Source organism: Piliocolobus tephrosceles, chromosome 3 (genome assembly GCF_002776525.5).
Source record: "Piliocolobus tephrosceles isolate RC106 chromosome 3, ASM277652v3, whole genome shotgun sequence".
Taxonomy (NCBI): domain Eukaryota; kingdom Metazoa; phylum Chordata; class Mammalia; order Primates; family Cercopithecidae; genus Piliocolobus; species Piliocolobus tephrosceles.
This window is the reverse complement of record NC_045436.1, coordinates 103,062,991-103,087,464: the sequence shown is the minus strand read 5'-3', so window position 1 is coordinate 103,087,464 and position 24,474 is coordinate 103,062,991. Positions and strand designations below refer to the sequence as shown.

The following is a 24,474-nucleotide window of genomic DNA, read 5'->3' as shown; positions in this document are numbered from 1 at the left end:
TACCAGTAGTATTAAAAAAAAAAAAAAAAAAAAAAAAAAACCTGAATATGCTATCTGGCAGCCCTACCTTATAAAAGCATGTACATGAAAGAGAACATTCCCCTTGACTATCTACAACGTGCACCCATTTTATTCATGGTTTTGATGCTGCTCTCCAGAAGCATCCCTACCGTTCTCCTTGTAGCCCATCCCCAGGATGACCTCGGGGGCTCTGTAATAACGTGTCACCACATATGGAGTCATCATGAAGCTTGTGCCTGCTGTCCTGGCCAGTCCAAAGTCCAGGATTTTCAATGTGCAATCAGACTTGACTACAATGTTACTTGGTTTTAAATCCTAACAATAAGGATAAGGGAAAAAATTAAAAGCCAGTATCAAGTGAAACATGTTATTTCCATTGACTCAATCGACATAGCAATCTTGCAGTAGCACTGATGAGGTCCCCCTGACCTACAGAGCCCTAAATAAGGCAAATGATTACTGCTACAAATACATTAACTGTTAGTTTTTGGATTAAAAAAATCTTCAGAAAGTTTTTTAATCCCAGAAAAAAAATGTATTATCACTTTCACAATTTACACTGATCTTGGGACGAGGTTTTAGAAAAAAAATATGTATCATTTATTGTCTTCTGTTAGGTTTCTCCTTAGGACAACATAAATCTTTCAACATATATATCATTTCTAGGCCTGACAGAAGAACAGATCAGGGCAGCTGTCTTTATGCTGCCAGAAACAAACTATGGAAATGAGTTGTCTTATTTCAGTTGCACATATGACTTCTGCCACTCAAGGAGCTGAAGAAACTGCATCTCAATGATCCAAAAACATAACACTGAGCAAACTCAACTACTAGAATTTCCTTCTACAATTAGTGAACTAGGTGCTAATTCCAGTATCAAAGAAATGAGGAAGTATATTATATTTGACCAATGCCCCCTGTATAAAGAAAATAATCTACAGTCACTCTTCCTCTTCTCTTAAAGCATTTGAATTGTAATCCTAGAGAAGGTGTTCTTACCCTGTGAATAATTCCAGCAGAGTGGAGGTGCTTAATGCCACACAGCATTTGGTACAGCAGGTAAGACATTCGCTCGTGGTCTAATTCCATCTGAATCACTTGACATAAGTTGGCATCCATCAGTTCCATTACTAAGTAACTAGAAAGGTAAATCCACAATGTTAGTTCCAGATCACGAGATCTATGAAGTCCTTTCAGTTAGTCAGAATTCTCTCCTAACTCTGTAAGTCTTCTGAACTTCTTTGCTCTGCCTTTGACTGAATCAAACTATGAGAATTTCCAGGTATTGCATGTGTATTAGCTATACAAACCCTACCACAAGGTTGCTAGTAGAAAAAGTATTTATTAGTGTGTGGTTTGTGTCCATAGAGTTTTTAACCTTAATTTTGCCTTCACTTTCCCCTGTATTCCCTCAACTCTTTTGTGAGTATTATAATTTCAAATAAGAAAAAAATTCAGGACAGCTTCTTCCTAAATTCAGTGTATCTGTGTTAAGGACAAGGTACTAGGGAATCACTTCCTTTCCTCCATCTGTTGTCATTACTGGGTAGACATTGCACAAAATCAATGACACTACAAAGATCAAAAGAATAAAGATAATTTTCATGTCCCTTTTATTACTATTTCTTTTTGTTTGTTTGTTTGTTTTGAGATGGAGTCTCGCTCTGTCGCCCAGGCTGGAGTACAGTGGTGCAATCTCGGCTCACTGCAACCTCTGTCTCCCAGGTTCAAGCAATTCTCCTGCCTCAGCCTCCTAAGTAACTGGGACTACAGGTGCACACCACCACACCTGGCTAATTTTTGTATTTTCAGTAGAGGCGGGGTTTCACTATGCTGGCCAGGATGGTCTCGATCTCCTGACCTCGTAATCCATCTGCCTCGGCCTCCCAAAGTGCTGGGATTATAGGCGTGAGCCACCACGCCTAGCCTTACTACTATTTCTTCAGGTAAATTAACTCATTGTAGAAAGTTCATGGAATCTATTAATAATCATAAATAAATAAGCCTTCCCTGAGTGACCAAGAGTATGGAACAACAAAGCATATAAAGCCACAAGGTCAAAAGGAGGCAGAATGTCTTTCCAGGAAGTAACCACACAAACAGAATCTTCTTTACCTATCACTGGACCCCTTTCATTTGACCCCACCTCTTACCTCTCTTTGATCAGTACAAGGGATTTCAACTCTGTGTGTGTGTGTGTGTGTGTGTGTGTGTGTGATATTCCCTTGGGCTATCTAAGTGCTGTGCTCTCCCTTCCTTCACAAGTTTTGTTACTTACACATCTTGGAACTCCTCCAGCGTTTTCTGGGGTGTGAAGACATTTAATAAACTAATAATCTGAAAGAGAGTGGAAGGGACAGAGGAAAAGAGAGAGAAATAAGAGAGAGAATGTATTATTTTTAAATTTTATTTCAACTCAAAGTCACTCACTAATGCTATGATGGAAATGGAGAAGTTAGAAAAATTTCTAGAGCTGTCTCACAGGACACAGAAAAGTATACTCAGAAAGAACAGATGATCTGTCTTCAGGTTAATAATGCAGCTAAAAAGCTCAATTCTTGGGCAGAAGAAAGAATCGGAGAGATGCATAATTAGTACACTGCTTTCAAGTGTGATTCCTCATGGCAGAATATGGGCCTTTGGGAGATTAAACAAAAAAGGAAAAATGCAGTGTGAGAAGAGAGGTGACAGTAAAACAATCAGCAAAACATAGCAAGGGGATACTTCTCCTCCAGATGAACAAAATCATGTTCTACTTCATGATTTTTTTGTGTTGTTGCTTTATATTTTTTTTACTTCTACCTCACCCTCAAATGTTAAATTAATGCTTCAATAATATGTGTGGGGAAAGGTGCATTCTAGATGATATCAACGACGAATTTAGTAGAAAATTATTTAAAAGTTTTCTACATTCAGTTAGAAGCTTTTTGTTTCCTGCTTTATTTTATATATTAGCTAGTAAAGAAATCTACCTTCTAGCATAAGCAAGTTTTGTAAAAACCCCTTGTCACATTTCCAAATAGAGTTCATAGATCAATAACTCAAAATGTTCTTCCAGCTAAATATTTGGTACTAACGTGCCAGTAGGAAATGAATATAAAAATATACAGATATAAATCTCATACTCACAAGATAGTTGCAACTATTTTATAAAAAATAGGTAAGTACAAGGTCAAGATTTAAGCAGCTTCAAAGCATCAATCAATGAATTTCAGTAAACTCTATAAATGATATAAAGACATATGGAGTAATAAACATAAAAAGAAATTAGTTTAAATACCTAAGAAATTGACTCAATTCTATGGAATGTTTTATGTCTCATGTAGTTTTAACTTATTGAGAAATTATTATTGATAAAAAATAATCATAGTACCCTCCAATATTTTCTAGTATACATATATATGGCAATGGTTGTCATATAGTTTTAAAAAAATTCATCTCTTCTAAAGCAACCTTGCAGTGTGGAATATTCACATAGAAATAAAATTGTTTTAAAATTATCTTTAAAACTTGTGATTAAAGTGCCATGTTATTCTGTATACTCAGTGCTAGTGAGTGTTGAAAACTGCATATGAAGTACATCTTTCATTGGAACATCTACAGTGGGTCTGTTTCTCTAGGACTTTATCAATCTCATAAAGTAATTTATTTCATTTTGATATTTGTTCAAACAAAAACATTAGAGATTGTGTATAGATCACACATTATACCCACATAAATATTCACACGAACACTCCTTAACAATGGATAAATGCTAACCCAGATCACCTAGTGAACAAATAATCCAGATAATTTAAGAAATCTAGAAAATAGCATTACAATTTTAAATAAATCAAGATTTATTGTTTTAAAAGGTAATTTATCAAGATCTCTTCCCTACTGTATGTTCTTATTTTTCCTTTTCCTATGACCTTGTTTTATCATTTTTCACCCTTCGAGAATTTCTCCTCTATCCTTCCTTTGCTCTCTTATAAATTCTAATTCCTAGCAGGAGCCAATTTAAAAAATGCATCTGTAGAAGGAGATTATCACAGCTATAAAGTTTCCATTTTAATTCAACCGTTTCCAGACAGGAATCTCAGTTCTTTTATCCCAGCATCTTGAGACACACAGATGTGAGTTTGTGTTTGTCAGGCCCCATTAGTTCCTAGAATTGAATATTTATATTCTTTTTTTAAAATAACAATTTTAATCTAATTTTCAGTTGATAATAAATACAGAAAACAGGGGACCAAACTAACACCATAAAGAAGTATTTTCTAAATAGATTTTCTTCGCTATTATTAAAGATTTAATGAGATTACTCTTCCTTTGCTTTCCACAGTATTAACAGAGTTCTTATTAATGTAGAATTTACATTTGGTTGTAGTGAATTTCCTCTTCATAAAAGTTCCAGAAATGTGTTTCTGTAGACTTCTGCATACATACATACATACATAAAAGGAAGGTAGCAGGTGGGGTGCTATTTATAAATTATCATTGCAATCTGGAACTCTTTTTTAGGCTTCATAAATATAAGTCTCCAAAATTTCAGTCAAGATCAGGAAGTATTATTCTCTCAAACTTACCAAGTAAGTGGGCATTTCTCCACATTGTATTGCATTACAGGGTCTGGCATAAGGATGAGGGAAATATAAATACATGTATGGAAAACTTTCCATACAATGGATTCATTGCTTATATCCATCCATTTTCCATTGCCAATGTTAGGCTCCATCCTTCTTGGTATAACAGAATATACTGCATTGATCATTGCACTTACCTTTATTTAACATACTGAAATCTTGCACTTACCTTTATTTAACATACTGAAAGAACAAATTAGTATATAACTCTTCATAGGAACCATCCCTTCTATCATTTCTATATTCCTTTCTAGAAGTCTCATGTTTGTTGCATGGCCATATTAGATATGAGTGTGCAGTTCATAAAATTTTAATTTCTTGGTGAGGCCTTTGCTGCTTGGCCTATTTAAATGGGTAAACCTATCCCACCACACACTGACCAGCATTTTTAAATCTTCCTTGTTTGCTTTGCCTTACTTAATAGCACTTATCATCACCTGACATTTTACAATTGACCTGTCTTATTGTGGATCGCCTTGCTCTTGCCAATAGAGCATGAACTCCACCTGGGCAGGATTTGTCTGTTTTCTTCACCATCTAGATCTGTGCCTGCCACATTTTATTCATTCAACATATATACGTCAAGTGACTGAATTAAAAAGTCATCAGGGTAGAGGAATAGAGGAAAAGAGAAATACTGTCATGGGGCCCGAATCTGCATATTTGCATTTCAAATATCTTTCAACTTAATACTAATACATTTGTGTCTTCTCAGTGCTACTTGTAGATGGCAAGCATTAGGACAAGATACCTGGTTTATAAAACTGCGCTGGTAATGTGTTCTTTGTAATTTTCATACATAAGAACTTTGTAGAGATAACTCTACAAAGATATTCTACAACTTTAGAATGATTTTACTTGTAATAAAGTTATTTTTGTATTTTTAAGAAAATAAAATTTTATTTATAATTTATAATTATTATGTATTTATATGTAAAATATATTCGATGTGTTTATTATAATTTATTTATTAATAAAAGTTTTCATTAAAATAATGAATTATCTCCTATTTGTCTTTACTAGGAACAAGTGGAGCACAAAATGAATTCTAGAGGTCTTGGCCTGTGATTGAAGGAGCTTAGATTCTGAAGTAAAGAAAGTCCTTTAATGGTCTACCCAGCTGAGTTCCCATGAGAAAAAGCTCTTGATCCCATTCTCAAGTACTTTGCAAATATGTACTTGCATACTTGCCCATCCCTGAAAAAAATAAGATGCCAACACACAGTGGATTCACTGAACAATTAGAGGATACCACCAGACTACAGCTGAAACTAAAAGGAGATAACATGAATAAAACTCAACTGTTAACAATTAAATCTAAATTATAAATCGAAATTAAACCTAAATTATAAAGAAATGTAGCATGGTGCTTTGTAGGCTTTTGTTTGTTTGTTTGTTTTTTGTTTTTTGTTTTCTGGCTTTTGGCTTTGCTTGTCTTGTTTCTTTTTTGGAAAGCATGAAGCTCTCAATTTGGAGCAAGATAACCAAATATGGCAAATTTTCTAACTAGAGAAATATTTATAAAATTCAGCACTTCCACATCACATGGTTTTTAGGTGATTTTTAAGCAGAACGCTACCATGAGGACAATGAAATTGAATGCAGCATATTGGCAGGATAAACAATCTTAAGAGGCAGGAATTGCAAAGTAAAGAAAGCCTTTCTTACTCAAGTACAGACACATTTTCTTTTTCCAATCTCACAAACTCCCACCGCCAGAATTTTAAAAATAACAAAACTCACGTTTTTATGGTTCACACACTTCATGAGGACCAGCTCCCGGTACGCTCTCTTGGCATGGGTTTGGTTCTGAAAGGGTCTGCTGAGCTTCTTAATGGCCACATTTCTGTCAAGGACAGCATCATACGCGGCACTGTAGAGATCCAAGAGCAACTCAGAATTAAGAGCAAAAGATTCCTTAGAACTCTTGCCTACTTGACTAAGGACACAGGTCAAGACAATGTTATTTTGGAATCTTACTCAGATTTTGTATACTCTGGTCACACGCCAATCAGGCTGAAAGTAAAGATATAAGTGACTAGTATAAGAATATTCTACATGCTAGAAGGATGAAGAAGAGTTGAAGGAAGTGAAGGAGAAGAGAGAAACAGGAGAAGGGGAGAAGGAGGAGAAGAGGGCAAAGGAGAAGAAAAAGATCTTGCCAAGAATATAGAATACAATTGCCTCAGTAAGTGGGTGGAATAAAGAAGTAAGCCAGGCATTCAAATTTCCCACTAGTCATGTGACTATAGCAAGTCATTTAATCCCTCTGAGCTTGAATTTCTCATCTGTTAATATATGATATTTAATTTTTTATAGCTATAAAACTTCATTGCTCTTTGGTTGTTTTAAATGAATATTTTTTTTCTATACCCATTCACAAGAACCAGGTGTTTTGTTTGTTTGTTACTGATTTTTAGAAACAGTCTTGCTATGTTCCCCAGTCTGTCTTGAACTCCTGAGCTCAAGCTATCTTCCTGCCTGTCTCTTTAGTAGCTGTGACTACAGCCACATACTATGGCACCCAACTAAGAATCAATTTTTAAGATGTGATGTTAATTGCCATAAAAGCACTTGTGGGCTGATGATCAAAGTGTACTCTCATTAACAATAACAAAGCTCAAAATAAGAAATGCAATCAGGGAATTTTAGAAACATAAATAACTGCATTTAAATACAAAGACAAAAATAAATGCTATTCATATGTGAAGCTTTCACACGGAGAATGAACATTTACAATGCTTTGAAAATAGGGGTGCTTTTACACTGTTGCTTTGAAAAAGCAATCTAAATATTTAGTGCTATTTCTCTCATATGCAGAGTACATGAGTTTAGAGATCAAAGGAGAAAGTGAGAGAGGTTCTTTTTGCCATTATACCTAATGATGCACTCACAAAATATGTAACCCATCCCTGAAACTTTGAGTTCTGCTGGGCTTTATCTTAGTTGTCAGGAGGAAATGCAAAACCAGAATCCACTACTACTGATCTACTAAATTAGAAGTAACATTGACCACTGAAAGCTCACGCCACAGAACTCGGAGCCAGAAACGGAATTGCTGTACCATAAGAAAACGACAGATTCACAGAATAAGGTTGAAAAAATGTCTTAGAGTTCACCTGGTCCATACTTCCATTTAACACTCATTCCTCTCTAAAATACGTCCATGAAAACTTTCACCAGTCTCTGTTTGCCCATCTCCAAAAACATGGAAATCATTGTATCTAAGCAGCTCTTTCTATTGTTGGGCAGCTTTGATAATAGAAATGCCATCACTCTAATAAACAGTTATCTTTCTGCCATTTCCAATGACTACTGTTAGTCCTGCCTTCCAGGGCAATTCAAAATAAAATGTTTCCTTTCCATTATTAACCATAATGTATGAAATCTATTAAAAGGCTGCACACAATGCCTGGCCTAGAGTAAACACTCAGTAACTCTTAGCTTTTAGCATTTTTTCCCCTAAGTCTTTTCTTTCTTAAATTAAATATTACCAGTTCCCTACTATCACTTGTCAAATGTGGTTTCAAGTCCCGTCACTATCTGGTCAGTTTCCTCTGAATAAACTCCAGTGTGTCAATATGCTCTGAAAATGCGGACCCTGTGCTAAATAAACATTGCTACTCTGGGTATAGAGTGTTACTGAAGATTAGGGTAGAGCTAGTAACTCTTTCATTCATTCCTTTGCTCATTGATTCAACAAACCTGTTCTGACATAGTTAAAACAGCTAAGTGTGTCCTGGAATTCTTTAATAATGACATTCCACACTATTTTTTCTTTCACTTTTTAAGCTATTTTATTTTATTTAAAGTTCCTGGGTACATGTGCAGAATGCGCAGGTTTGTTACATAGGCAAATGTGTGATATGGTGGTTTGCTGCATCTATCAACCCACCACCTAAGTATTAAGCCCAGCATGCATTAGCTATTTTTTCTGACACTCTCCCTCCTCTGCTTCCTGGCTCCAACGGGCCCCAGTGTGTGTGATTCCCCTCCCTGTATCCATGTTTTCTCATTGTTCAGCTCCCACTTAGAAGTGAGAACATGCAGTGTTTGGTTTTCTGTTCCTGCATTAGTTTGTTGAGGATAATGCCTTCCAGTTCCATCCATGTCCCTGCAAAGGACAGATGTCATTCCTTTTTATGACTGCATAGTATTTCATGGTGTATATGTATCACATTTTCTTTATCCAGTCTATCATTGATGGGCATTTCAGTTGATTCCATGTCTTTGCTCCTGTGAATAGTGCTGCAATGAACATATGTGTGCATGTATCTTTATAACAGAATTATTTATATTCCTTTGGGTATATACCCAGTAATGGAATTGCTGGGTCAAATGATATTTCGGTTCTAGGTCTTTGAGGAATGCCACACTGTCTTCCACAATGGTGGAACTAATTTACATTCCCACCAACAGTGTAAAAGCATCCCTATCTGCAACCTTGCCAGGAAATGTTGTTTCTTGACTTTTTAATAATCACCATTGTGAATGATATAAGATGGTATCTCATTGTGGTTTTGATTTGTATTTCTCTGACAACCAGTAACATTGAGCTTTTTTTCATGTTTCTTGGCCACATAAATGTCTTCTTTTGAGAAGCATCTGTTCATGTCTTTTGCTCTCTTTTTATGGGGCTGGTTTTTTACTTGTAAATTTGTTTAAATTTCTTGTAGACTCTGGATATTAGACCCTTGTCAGATGGATAGATTGCAAAAGTTTTTCCCATTCTGTAGGTTGTCTGTTCAGTCTGATGATAGTTTCTTTTGCTGTCCAGAAACTCTTTAGTTTAATTAGATCCCATTTGTCCTTTTTTGCTTTTGTTGCAATTGTTCTTGCCATTTTCATCAGGAAATCTTTGCCCATGCCTATATCCTGAATGGCATTGGCTAGATTTTCTTCTAGGGTTTTTATAGTTTTGGGTTTTACATTTATGTCTTTAATCCATCTTGACTTAATTTCTGTATAAGGCATAAAGAAGAGGTCCAGTTTCAATTTTCTGCATATGGCTAGTCAGTTTCCCCAGCCCTATTTATTAAATAGGGAATGCTTTCCCCATTGCTTGTTTTCGTCATATTTGTCAAAGATCAGATGGTTGTAAATGTGCAGTCTTATCTCTCAGTTCTCTATTCTGTTCCATTGGTCTATGTTTCTTTATTCGTTTCTTTTTTTTTTTTTTTTTTTTTGGACCAGTACCATGCTGTTTTGGTTATTGTAGCCTTGCAGTATAGTTTGAAGTCAGATAGTGTGATGTCTCCAGCTTTCTTCTTTTTGTTTAGGATTGTCTTGGCTATTGGGCTCTTTTTTTGTTCCAAATGATCTTGTAAATAGTTTTTACTAATTCTGTGAAGAATGTCAATGGTAGTTTAATGGGAATTGCATTGAATCTATAAATTACTTTGGGCAGTATGGCCATTTTCACCATATTGGTTCTTCCTATCCATGAGCATGGAATGTTTTTTCATTTGTTTGTGTCCTGATTTCCTTGAGCAGTGGTTTGTAGTTCTCTTTAAAGAGGTTCTTTATATCCCTTGTTAGCTGTATTCCTAGGTATTTTATTATTTCTGTAGCAATTGTGAATGGGAGTTCATTCATGATTTGGCTCTCTGCTTGTCTGGTGTATAGAAATGTTTGTGACTTTTTCAAATTAAATTTGTATCCTGAAACCTTGCTAAAGTCACTATCAGCTTAAGGAGCTTTTGGGCTGAGATTATGGTATGCTCTAGATATAGGATCATGTCATCTGCAAACAAAGACAATTTGATTTCCTCTCTTCCTATTTGAATACCCTCCGTATTTCTTTCTCTTGCCTGATTGTCCTGGCCAGAATTTCCTTTACTATGTTTAATAGGAGTGGAGAGAGAGGGCATCCTTGTCTTGTGTCGGGTTTCAGGGGGAGTGCTTCCAGCTTTTGCCCATTCAGTATGATAGAGGCTGTGGGTTTGCTGTAAATGGCTCTTATTATTTTTAGGTATGCTCCTTCAATACCTAGTTTATTGAGAGTTTTAACATGAAGTGATGTTAAATTTTATCGAAAGACTTTTCTGCATCTATTGAAATAATCACGTGGGTTTTGTCTTTAGTTCTGTTTGATGTGATGAACTGTATTTATTGATTTGAGTATGTTAAACCAGCCTTGCATCCTGGGGATGAAGTCAACTTGATTGTGGTGGATAAGCTTTTTTATGTGCTGTGGGATGCAGTTTGCCAGTATCTTATCGAGGATTTTTGCATCAGTTTTAATCAGGGATATTTGCCTGAAGTTTTCCTTTTTTGTTGTTATATCTCTGCCAGGTTTTGGTATCAGGATAATGCTGGCCTCATAAAGTGAGTTAGGAAGGAGTCCCTCTTTTTCAATTGTTTGGACTAGTTTCAGAAGAAATAGTACCAGCTCTTCTTTGCCCTTCTGGTAGAATTCAGCTGTAAATCCATCTGGGCTCTTTTTTGGTTGGTAGGCTATTTATTACTGCCTCAATTTTAGAACTTGTTATTGATCTATTCAGGGATTCAGTTTCTTCCTGGTTCAGTTTGGGGAGGGTGTATGTGTCCAGGAGTTTATCCATTTCTTCTAGATTTCCTAGTTTGTGTAGAGGTGTTTATAGTATTCTCTGATGGTAGTTTGTATTTCTGTGGGGTGATAACCCCTTTATCATTTTTTATTGTGTCTATTTGATTATTCTCCCTTTTCTTCATTATTAATCTAGTTAGTGGTCTAATTTATTAACCTTTTAAAAAAAAACAGCTCCTGATTCATTGATTTTTTTGAAGGATTTTTCATGTCTCTCTCTCCTTCAGTTCTGCTCTGAGCTTGGTTATTTCTTGTCTTCTGCTAGCTTTGGGGTTTGTTTGCTCTTAGTTCTCTACTTCTTTTAGTTGTGATGTTGGGGTGTCAATTTGAGATCTTCCTAGCTTTTTGAAGTGGGCACTTAGAGCTATAAATTTTCCTCCTGACACTGCTTTAGTTGCATCCCAGAGGTTCTGACATGTTGTCTCTTTGTTCTCATTGGTTTCAAAGAATTGCTTGATTTCTGCCTTAATTTCATTATTTACCCAGGAGTCATTCAGGAGCATATTGTTCAACCTTCTCATAGTCATGTGGTTTTGAGTGAGTTTCTTAATCTTGAGTTATAATTTGATTGTGCTGTGGTCTGAACGACTGTGTGTTATGATTTCAGTTATTTTGCATTTGCTGAGGAGTGTTTTACTTGTAATTACGCTATCAATTTTAGGGTAAGTGCCATGTGGCATTGAGAAGAATGTATATTCTGTTGTTTTGGGGTGGAAAGTTCTGTAGATATCTATCAGATCCACTTGATCCAGAGCTGAGTTCAAGCCCTGAATATCTTTGTTAATTTTTTGTCTCGGTGATCTGTCTAATATTGACAGTGAGGTGTTAAAGTTTCCCACTATTATTGTGTGGGAGTCTAAGTCTCTTTGAAAGTCTCCAAGAACTTCTTTTATGAAACTGTGTGCTCCTGTATTGGGTGTATATATATTTAGGAGAGTTAGCTCTTGTTGAATTGAACCCTTACCATTATGTAATGTCCTTCTTTGTCTTTTTTTTTAATCTTTGTTGCTTTTAAAGTCTGTTTTTCAGGAACCAGAACTGCAACCCCTGCCTTTTTCTGCTTTCCATTTGCTTGATAAATTTTCCTCTATCCCTTTATTTTGAGCCTATGTGTGTCTGTGCACAGATATTGGTCTCTTGAATATAGCAGACTATTGGGTCTTGTCTTTTTATCCAGCTTGCCATTCTGTCTTTTCATTAGGGCATTTATTCTATTTACGTTTAAAGTTAATATTGTTATGTGTAAATTTGATCATGTCATCATGATGCTGGCTGGTTATTTTGTAGGCTTGTGAATATACTTGCTTCATACTGTCATTTGTCTCTGTACTCCAGCATGTTTTTACAGTGGCTGGTAATGGTTTTTCCTTTTATATTTAGTGTTTCCTTCAGGAGCTCTTGTAAGGCAGCCCTGGTGGTAACAAATTCCCTCAGCATTTGCTTTTCTGAAAAGGATTTTATTTATCCTTCATTTATGAAGATTAGTGTGGCCGGATATGAAATTCTGGGTTGGAAACTCCTTTCTTTAAGAATGTTGCATATTGGCCTCTAATCTCTTCAGACTTGTAGGATTTCTGCTGAGGGGTCTGTTGTTAGTCTGATGGCTGTCCCTTTGTAGATGACCTGGCCTTTCTCTTTGGCTGCTCTTAACATTTTTTCCTTCATTTTGGCCTTGGAGAATTTGATTACGTGTCTTGCAGTTAATCTTCTCATAGAGTATCTCACTGGGGTTCTTTGGATTTCCTGAATGTGAATGTTGGTCTGTCTTACTAGGTTGGAGAGGTTCTCCTGGATGGTATTTTGAAGTATGTTTTCCAACTTGCTTCCATTCTCCCCGATTCTTTCAGATGCTCCAATCAGTCATATGTTTGGTCTTTATATATAATCCCACAGTTCTCAGAGGTTTTGTTCATTCCTTTTCATTCTTTTTTCTCTAACCTTGCCTGCCTGTCTTATTTCAGCAAGATAGTCTTCAGGCTCTGAGATCCTTTCCTCTACTTGGTCTATTTGGCTATTGATACTTCTGGTTGAATTGTGAAGTTCTCGTGTTGTGTTTTTCAGCTCCATCAGGTCATTCATGTTCCTCTCGAAACTAGTTATTCTGGTTAACAGCTCCTGTAATGTTTTATCATGGTTCTTAGCTTCTTTGCGTTGGGTTAGAACATATTCCTTTAACTCAGCAAAGTTCATTATTACCCACCTTTTGAAGACTACTTCTGTCAGTTCATCCATTGCAGTCTTACCCCAATTCTGTGCCCCCACTGGAGAGGTGCTGCAATCATTTGGAGGAGAAGAGGCACTCTGGCTTTTTGAGTTTTCAGCATATTTGCATTGATTCTTTCATATCTTCATGGATTTTTCTACCTTTGATTTTTGAGGCTGCTGACTTTTGGATGGGGTTTTTGTGGAGTCTTTTGTTTTGTTGATGCTTTTGTTGCTTTCTGTTTGTTTATTTTTCTTTTAACAGTATGGCCAAACTTCCATAGGGCTGCTGTGGTTTACTGGGGGACAACTCCAGACCCAGCTCAGCTGGGTCCCTCCTGCTCTTGGAGGTATCACCAGCAGAGGCTGCCGAACAGCAAAGATGGCTGCCTGCTCCTTCCTCTGGAAGCTCCATCCCAGAGGGGCACCGAGCTGATGCTGGCCAGAACACTCCTGTATAAGATGTCTGGCGACCCCTATTGGGAGGTCTCACCCAGTCAGGAAGCACAGGATCAGGGACCTGTTTAAAGAAGCAGTCTAGCTGCCCCTTGGCTGAGCAGGTTGGGCCATGCTGGGGAGAATCCCCCTCATCTGGACTGCCAGTAGGTGGGAAAGACTAGGTCCCCCAAACTGTGAGACTGTGGCCACCCCTCCCCTCAGGGGCTTCTTCCCAGGGATATCAGAGTCCTGTCTGAAAACCCCTAGCTGGAGTTGCTACAATTCCTGCAGGGAGGCCCTGCTCAGTGAGGAGGGATGGATCCAGGTTCCACCTAAAGAAGCAGTTTGGCCACGATCTGCCACAGCCACTGTGATGTGCTAAGGGGAATTCCTCTCAGTTCAAACCACCCGGTCTCCCTGACACCAGCAGGGCAAAATGGCCAACTGGAGTTGCAGTGATGGTGAATGGCCACCCCTTCCCCAGGAACTCGGTTGTCTTAGGCATTGTCCAGCCTGCCGCCACTGGTTGCAACCCAAGCAGGTGGCACAGCTCTGTGCCTGGAACCAAGGGCCCTCGTGATGTGGGCTCATGAGGGGATCTTCTGATCCACAGGATGCACAGATCCATGGAAAAAGCATGGTTTCCCAGACGGGTCAGCACAGTCACTCACCACCTCTCTTGGCTGGGTGTGGGTGTTGGACCAGGATTCACTCACTGTTTTCATTCTTCTCAGTGGGAGCTGCTGACTGGAACTGCTTCTATTTTTTTTTTTTTTTTTTTTTTTTGAACAGAGTTTTGCTCTTGTTGCCCAGAATGGAGTCCAATGGCACAATCTTGGCTCACCACAACCTCCATCTCCTGGGTTCAAGTGATTCTCCTGCCTCAGCCTCCTGAGTAACTGGGATTACAGTCATGCGCCACCATGCCTGACTAATTTTGTATTTTTAGTAGAGATGAGGTTTCTCCATGTTGGACAAGCTGGTCTCAAACTCCCGACTTCAAGTAATCCGACCGCCTCGGCTTGCCAAAGTGCTGGGATTACAGGTATGAGCCACCGCGCCTGGCCTGGAGCTGCTTCTCATTGGCCATCTTGGCTCCTCTCCCTCCATCCACCCTATTGACTCACAGTGAGCCTATGTTAATGTAAAATACTGTCTCTTAAAAATCTTGTGCTGCTCTTACACTAATATGTCAGCACTGGTGTTTCTATGCTTGTGTTTGTTCTTTTTCACCTACCAATGGCAGCACAGATGAAGAGTCAAGTGGGCATGTATCTTATAGGTAACATATAAGGGCAACAGTGGATTTGGAAACACAGGAACTAAACTTACTTTCTAAAGTTAAGTCATTGTATTGGCAGAAAACTGATCCATCACCTCAAAGACAAGGACTAAATCTTAAGCCAAAATTAATTTAGCTGAAATTATTAAAATATCAAAAGAAAGAATGGCAATCAGTCATGAAGGCATATAAGGGAGTTGGAGAGGCAAACTCTGGCACTGCTTGGCCAAATAAGAAAGTACCTTTTTTATTATTAGGTAGGTCCAGACATCCTGTCAGCCAAGCAGATGGACACATTCATATTGTGATTGTCAGAAACTACAGCCAGTTAGCATTCTGATCAAAGTCTCCTTGGGCTGATTCTATCCTCTACAGTCAACATTATACTAATCAAAACTTATTCAGAATATGTGTATAAGAATGTTGTCTATATTTGGTCAGCCTGTTACATCTTTCATAATTAAAAAAAATGGTATCTGGTTTTATATGTGAGATGATAGTGAGGATTGTCAATGTGAGTTTGAGTCCCTGAGATATTGACCAGATCATGCAAGACAGTGGGCCATCCCCCTATCTCATATGGAAAAACTGAGAAAATGCCACCCTCTGGGATTTCTTGGCAAGCAAAACAACTAGACAGTTCTCCTGGAAACGCTGTGGCATTCTCCCTCTGTCTGGTACTTCCTCCTTGAAGCAATTTTAGGTATGAATGTCAGCCCTCCTGCTTACTAAATGTGATCAAGTTATTTACACTTTCTGATATTAGTTTCCTCATACTTAAAATGAACAGAATAACAACTTGACAAGCTTGTTGTAAGGAGTAAAAGAGTTAATAACGTATAGATAATGCCTCACCTAGAGTGAGCACTGAGTAAATGATGGCTATTACTATTTTTAAAATCAATGTTCTTCCCAGATTCATTATGTCATATAGGACAGGATAAAGCATGAATTCCTAAAGCATAGGCAACAACTGGACACATATCTGCTAACCAGTAGTTGTTTAGTCTTTCTGCTAATTACAAATACATTCAACTGTACCACCACCATGACCACATTTTTCAAGTATGTCCCATGACGTCATAAAATAGATCTTCCAAAAAGAGAAAAAGCTTTGTTAAATTTTGAACACATTATAAGTCGGGCATAGTGGCATGTGCCTGTAGTCCCAGCTACCCAGAAAGCTGAGGCAGGAGGATTGCTTGAGCCCAAGAGTTCAAGACCAGCATGGGCAACATAGTGAGACCACCCCATATCAATAAAAATAATAAATACATACATACATATATACACTGTAGCCATACAGTTCTCTGGCTTACCACTTTAATAAACTATCTGTATGATATGTTTTTAACAAACCCCCTATTCCCAATGATCACTACACCCTGTCTTAACAGTTCACAGGGTATCATTTCTAACCAATACAAGGAACAGTGTCAAGTTCAGGAGGTGTCTCTTATAAGCTATCCCTTCCTCTAAAGAAATAAGAACTTTTGCCTATCTTGAATTGTGTGGATACTGTGGTTTGGTTTACTGAACTTCCATTTGACTCTTTTATGTCATACCTTCCTACATTAAAGATACTTCAGAGTTAAGTGTACAATTCCCAGAAGCTTTTGCAGCTAGCACTCTGGATTCCAGTAAGATCCTGCAGATGCACCTATGAGCGATTTGTAAGGCAGAAGTGAGGATGATCAGCATCTTCTGACATGTCTTGTTTGGGAAGCAAGGTCTTGTGGAGATGTTAGGTTTTCTTCTGAAGCAATAATTCATGTCATTATCTAGATTCCTGGTTAAGAGGAGGAGTGGAAGCAGAGGCCCCAATGAACTCCAGGTTCCATTCCCCTGTTCACAGCATAATAGAGTAGCCATGGCAACAGTAAGTGCATAGTTCCAGTTCTATGATTTCCTAATCTCAGCTTTGATAGTATGTTCTGGAAATCTGATGGTTCTATGATACTCTCAGAGGTGGGCGCTCCCTGGTGATTTAGCTCTTGGGTGTCGGGAGTCATTCAAGGTAGCCCAGAGTACAGCCCACTTCTCCAGGCCTTCCTGTAATTTTGCAGACACCCATTTACAGCATTCAATCTCTGCTTAAAATGCTGCTGTCTTTCTCCGTGAACCTTGGCTGACACTTCAATCTTTCCCATTTTCTGTAATTCCTCAGTGATTACTGGCAGAAGTTTAGCAAATACATCTGCAAATTGGCATCATTGATGCTGTACAGTCACAAATTCATGTCTGAAAGTTTTCTATTACTCTTGAGTCATCTATTTTTTCCAAGAATCTTGGTCTGTGGAATCTTACTTTTTTTCTTTCAGCTTTTTTTTCTTTCTGCTATCTTTATGCAGGTAAAAATGGAGATAAGTCTTTAGGAAGATTTTTCCAACAATTCTCCAGCCACACTGCTGAAGATTTTCCAGCAACTTCTTGGCATACAGTACCAACACACCTCCACTTCTACCAGGTTTATTCCTAAAATAGTGATAGAGCTTTCTGCTGTTATGCTCCTGTCATTTAATTCAGTTTGATGATGCTATGAAGCTATGTTTACCTCCTTGTATGTATTTATATAAATACACATACACACACACACACACACACACACACACACAAACCCACATACACACATCTCTGAAGGCAAATCTTTTTCACAATGTATTTATCAGGTATTTGTTTCTTCTGACAATTGCAGACGACCTCTTACACAAATGTTCTTCTTCCTAAGTCATAATCATTTATTTGACAATTTTTCTTGTTCCTCTTTCCCTTTACATTTAAAATGTTTGTAATCATATTAAATATTTGTGGGGGAAATCCCTAAGCATTACTGTAGCATCTTAAACATCTTAAATCATAGCCTGGCAAATCAAATTCTTTAATAAGAATCATGTTTTTGAACCTGCCAAATTCACTTCTGCCTTGAGATTCTGCAATTGTTCCTCCTGCCTGTAATGCTCCTCTTGCATCTTTACTTGGCTAACCCCATTTGTGATTCAGATTTCAGCCCAAATATTTTCTCCTCAGAGAGGCTTTCTTTAGTTTTCCCATCAAAGTCAACAGTTGATTTTTTGGTTAATTATTTTGTCATTGAATGGTTTGGCTGTACAAGTTTCGTTATATTTGTTGGGAATACTTTCGATTACAAGTAACATAATTCTGAATAATAATAACTTAAGTAATAAAGATATCCATTATATCATAAACAAAGTATAAAAGTAGCCTTATCTAGGTTTCAGAGATGCACTGTGATTTTTGAGGGCCCTAAGCACTTTTGCCTTCTGATTTTCTGCAAATTGGTTCTCAGCATTTTGGGAATAAAAAGCCAATAGGGCTGGGAGAGGTGGCTCCTGCCTGTAATCCCAGCACTATGGGAGGCCGAGACGGATCACGAGGTCAGGAGTTTGAGATAAGCCTGGCCAACATGGTGAAACCCCATCTCTACTAAAAATACAAAAATTAGCCAGGCGTGGTGGCACGCACCTGTAGTCCCAGCTACTCGGAGGCTGAGGCAGGAGTATTGCTGGAATCCTGCAGGCGGAGGTTGCAGTGAGCCACTGCATTCTAGCCTGGGAGACAGAGCAAGACTCCATCTCAAGAAAAAAAAATAAAGCCAATAATAGGAAAACTCTATTAATGTATCCAAGGACAGTGGTGTAGGTGCTATGATGCATGAAGATTCAGTAATAAAGGGCTTATTATGCCAGATGCTAGGTGTGCTGCCAGCAGATAGCCTCTCAGATCTTAGCCCCCTTGAGGATGATCTCAACTGAAAAAAACTGCCTAACCTAGCCTACAACACTCTTCATAGGTAGCCTTCATTCAATGACTGATGAACATGGGGTTATAAAAGCCTGGTCACTTCACCCCAATTCAGTACAGCTGGTAAGGCTCATTACCTCTTCAGAACTCCCAATAGGGTCAGCAGAGGCATCTATTGAGATTGTATTGCAGCTGAACTTCTGCCTCTATTTTCTTTTTCCATAGGTGTTGGCCCCCAAAATACTTCCTAATAAATCTCCTGCATGAAATCACCATCTCAAAGTGTGCTTTCTGGGGAATGCAGTGTTCGGTAAACAGTAACTCATGGCTAAATACAGCAACATGCTCTGGAGTTCACCTGGATACTTCTCTAGACAAAAGGCAGGTCCAATTATGGATAAACACAGCTAGACTACAAGTTCAACATCAAGAAAAGCCATTTCACCTATGTAACCAACTAATCTAGATGACCATGCCTAGTTATACAGTTTTCATTCCAAATCACTTTGTGCTTGATAGACACTGAATTGAAGCAAACACAGCAAGTGGGTCTCACAGCCAATCCCTCAAAGACAGTAACAATAGAAACTGAACCAGTACTTTACAACCCGTCAGCAGACTAAAGACGGGGAAGACCACACAAAGATTATTCACCTTAATCAAAAACATGGGACCAGCTCAGTAGCTCATCATCACAGAAAATAGATGAATGGAAACAAAATGGCTGCCCTAGACACAAGGCGATTTCTGGAAATAGGGATGGTGACACTGGAGAAGAAACTGAAGACTCCTGGAGAAAAAATAACTTCATCACAATAAAATAATAGGTGATGGAATGCACACAGACTGTCTCAATTTCTCTTCTTTGATCTTTGTGACAAATTGTCTCGTGCCGATTCTGCTCCTTTACTGACCATTCAATGGACCATTCATATGTTTATCTAGCCCATGTTTTAGTCTACAAAATTCACAAAGCTGCCAAATGATAGGATAAGCTGAAAATTTGGGAAATTAGACTGGCTAGCCCTGCTATAAGGCATATACGGAACAATCAGACAGCCTTGCTGCAGTGATTCTGCCATTTGCTGTGCAGTATAAATCTATAATTATTTACTTTTTAGTGTTTAGTAAATATTTTCTAACTTTGCAATAAAACCCTTCCAACAGAAATAAATTAATACAATTAAAACTGCATATTAAAGTACTATATACTAAATTTCTATTTCTTGTATTTTCTTGGTCAGAACCAGATGAAAACCAGAAAAAGTTACCCTAAAGGACCATCAGCACCTATTTCAAAGTTAGAAATTATTGTAAGAAAACTGTGCCTTCATACAATGATTTAACACATGTAGCTATGTCTTAGTCTATTTGGGCTGCTATAGCAAAACATCTGAGAATGGGCAGCTTATAAACAACAGACATCTGTTTCTCGTAATTCTGGAGTCTGGGAAGTACAAGATCAAGACACAGCCAGATTTGGTGACTGGTGAGGGCTTGTTCCTCATAGAAGGCACCATCTTGTTGTGTTCTTACAAGGCAGAGGAGAGAACCAGCTCTTTGGGGTCTCTTTTATAAAGGCACAAATATCATTCATGAGAGCAAATCCTCATGACCTAATCACCTCCCTAAGATGCCACTTTCTAACAATATCACATTGGAGATTAAGTTTCAATATATGAATTTTGGGGAGACACAAAAGATACATTTACAGATTACTCTGAATCATAACTTTTCATTTAGATCAAATGACTGTTCTTCTAAATTAATTTTGCTTATTTTCATTTTTGTGAGGATTACAAAATATATTTTAATTGACAAAAATTGTATATATTTGTGGTATAAACCATCATGTTTTGATATATGTATACACTGCAGAACTGCTAACTCAAGCTAATTAACATATACATTACCTCTCATACTCAGATTTTTGGTGTGTTGAGAACACTTAAATCTCCCTAAGTAATTTGTAAGTGTACAATATATTCTTATTAACTGTAGTCATTATGTTGTACAATAGAGCTCTCGAACTCATTCCTCCTGTCAAACTGTCTAATTTTGTGTGCTTTGACAAACATCTCTCCAGTCTCCCCTGCTTTTGGCTTCCAGCCCCTGGTAACCACCATTCTATTCTCTACTTTTCTAAACTTTATATCTCAACATAAGCTCCATCAAGTTCAAGATACTTTTGTAAGCAACAATCCAGCCATTTAGTTTAGAACTCAGGGCCTTGGGAATTTAATCATGTTAATGCAGTCTTTTTTTTGGGGGGGGGGGCATTATTAACTGAGAAAATGTGTGCCTTTATACATTTTCTAAAATTAGAAAATAAAACAAGACACAGGGACCCAAATGAGGACCGTAAGGTGGATGCCTAAAATTGCCCTTGTTTGCTGACAGGAATGAGCAGGAGCATTGTCATGGTAGAAAAAGACTTTCTGGTGAAGTTTCCCAGCCATTTATCTGTTAATGCTTTGGCTAACTATCTCAAAAAACTCTCATAATAAGCAGATAGTATCATCTTTTGGCTCTCCAGAAAGTCAATAAGCAAAATTCCGTGAGCATCCCCAAAAACTGTTGCCATGATCTTTGCTTTTGACCAGTTCACTTTTGCTTTCATTGGACCACTTCCACCTCTTGGTAGCCATTGCTGTGATTGTGCTTTGTCTTCAGGATCATATTGGTAAAGCCGTGTTTCAACTCCTGTTACAATTCTTTGAAGAAATGCTTCAGGGTCTTTATCCCACTTGTTTAAGATTTCCATTGAAAGCTCTGCTCTCTCTTGTCTGCAACTGTTCTGGGAGCAACCGTTTTGGTACTCATTGAGTGGAAAGCTTGCTCAACTTTAATTTTTCAGTCAGAATTGTGTAAGCTGACAGAGTTGAGATGTTTATGGTGTTGGTTTTTGTTTCTGTTATTAATTGTCAGTCCTCTTCAATTAGGGAATAAATAAGATTAATTTTTTTCCTTGAAAATTGATGTGGGTGGTCTGCCTCTGTGGGCTTCATCTTCAACATTGTTTCATTGTCCATTTGTAAACTCCTGATTTCTTTGGCGCATCATCCCCATAACTTTGTAAAGCATCAATCATGTCTTCATTTTTCTACCTAAGTTTCACTATAAATTTGGTGTTTGTTCTTGCTTCAATTTTTGCAGAATTTATGTGGTTCTGATAGGTGCTCTTTTGAAACTGATGTCTTATTCTTTTTAATGCCTTAAATTAGATCCTGTTCATATCCATTATAACAAGGTACTACAAGTTTATTCTGGTGCAAAATACATGAAATCCATGCATAACTTTTTCATAATACACACTTTCCATGACTTTTTGAAGCCCCCTCGTATAACTGAGGTCATATGGTATTTGTCTTTCTGTGTCTGGTTTATTTTCCCTAACATAAAGTCCGCCAGGTTTATCCATGTTATCACAAATAACAGGGGTTTCTTCTTTTTAAAGTCTGATTATTACCTGATTGTGTATATATACCATATTTTTCTTATTCATTCATCTGTTGATGAACACTTAGATTGATTCTCTTTCCTGGCTATTGTGAATAATGCTGCATTGCATATGGGAGTGCAGCTATCTCTTTGACATACTGACTTCATTTCCTTAGGATTTATACCCAGAAGTAGGATTGCTGGATCATATGGAAGTTGTAGTTTTAGTTTGTTGAGGAACGGTATATTGTTTTCCATAATGGCTGTATCAATCATGTGAGGATTTTTTCAAGACCTTGCTCACATCAACATTGCTACAATCCCACTGGTCAAAGCAAGTGACATAACCAAGTGTCAGCATGAGAGGGCACTACCGAAAAGCATGGATATAGGAAGACATAAGAGATTGGATTGCAATCAATATGCATTCCATTATTTATCACTATGATTTTCATTTAATTCTGCAAATAAATTACCAGTAAGTTCCATAATAAACTTCTTCCACATCTACTTACTTTTAGGTCATGTCAGTCAGAACAAAACAATCTAAGAATGACAGAGAGCATGCTGGTCATTCTATTCAAGTCCCAAGTTCTTAAATATATTTACCATAAGTTAAACAACAGTTGTTAATGTGCTCCCTCTATTAGCAGAAAATAATTTTATAAACATTAAAGTTATGGCTATTTTATTTCATTTTATCATATGCCTCAAACATAAAATTAATGTACTTCAATACTTGTTTGATTTTTTTAATCCAGTTCAATGACTCAAAATAAAGCTATGGAAGGTCATTCTATCAAAGTTTAAAATACGACAACAGTGTAAAAACTATCATAATTTTAGTTAAAATGTTGGCATTGAAGATATATTACTTATTTTTTCAGTGATAACACACACAAAAAAATTTTGCTGAACATAATTACACTAAAAACAGTATTCTTACCACAATAAGAAATGTTGTGGTGCAAATATAATTCACATTGGGTCCAAATAAATTGCAATATTCTACAAATCAAAATAGAAGATAAATGTGACAAGATTTATAAATATTTTTATAATTAGAATCACTTTCTTACAAAATTTTGGAGACAAAGCTGATATTGAATTTTAAAAAATAAAAACACTTTAACATGGCAATCAGCATATTATCTTGGCATTTCTAATACCTATGATTGAAAAATAACTTTTTATAAATAAGTCCTCTAAACTTTGGGTGCTTTTTTTTTTTTTTTTTTGCAAAATTACTTGGAAATGTTTAATCATAGTATTTCATAAATGGAGCATCCCAAAATTCAGCTCTTGAAACTTTTAAGGAATAGCTATTATTATAAACAAAACTTGCAACTTGAAGCCCACAAGAATGTGCTGAAATGGACTAAGGCAAGAAATTAACTGAACACATCAAATGAAATAACGCATTCTCAAAGAGAGGATAAGATTTAATTTTGAAATTCCATAATTATACTTTAGAATATCTTAATTTGTGAGAACAGTCTTTCAATAAAGTTCTGAATTTTGTGATCTTTTTATATTCTATGTGGGACCTGGTGTAATTTCTAATTTCCAAATATTTATATTCTGTGCAGGATTGAAATATGATTTTAAAGACCTATAATTTTTTAGCATCTAAATTTGGCAAACCATTAAAAAAGCCATAAATTCAGGCAATCTATTTGACAAGTGTGGTACTATGAAATTATTTCTTGGATAACGGAACTCTAAATGAAGGTGGGGGGGAAACTCAAGTGTCTGTGAAAAACCTTGGACTCAAACACTTTTTACATTACAGTTCAAAAATACATTCGAATTAAGAATATTTTCAATTAACAAAAAGAATATTTTCAATTTAGCAAAATTTGTTCTTAACAGATACCTAGGCCCCTTTTGAGAACATTTTTCCATTAAAAATATTGTTATATATATTAAATCGGTCAATATTTCAAATTAACCATAACAAGCAATTTTGAAGATTCCGTGAAGTTCCATAAAACTTAATAGGGGGGCGGAGCAAGATGGCCGAATAGGAACAGCTTCAGTCTCCATCTCCCAGCGCGAGCCACACAGAAGACCGGTGATTTCTGCATTTTCAACTGAGGTACTGGGGTCATCTCACTCGGGAGTGCCGGACAATC

At 37.1% G+C, this 24,474-nt stretch overlaps 1 protein-coding gene across 3 annotated transcripts in view; it reads right to left on the bottom strand.

Moving 5' to 3' along the window:
- Positions 1 to 24,474, bottom strand: part of MAPK10 (mitogen-activated protein kinase 10) — a 357,025-nt gene that overhangs the window by 81,444 nt on the left and 251,107 nt on the right. For all 3 annotated transcript variants that reach the window (XM_026456695.1, XM_026456697.1, XM_026456696.1), the window contains exons 5-8: positions 6,390 to 6,519; positions 2,300 to 2,358; positions 1,021 to 1,159; positions 171 to 336 (exon numbers count right to left, since the gene is read on the bottom strand). In XM_026456695.1, coding sequence (XP_026312480.1) covers positions 171 to 336; positions 1,021 to 1,159; positions 2,300 to 2,358; positions 6,390 to 6,519 — 494 coding nt within the window. The remainder of the gene's footprint in view (positions 1 to 170; positions 337 to 1,020; positions 1,160 to 2,299; positions 2,359 to 6,389; positions 6,520 to 24,474) is intronic.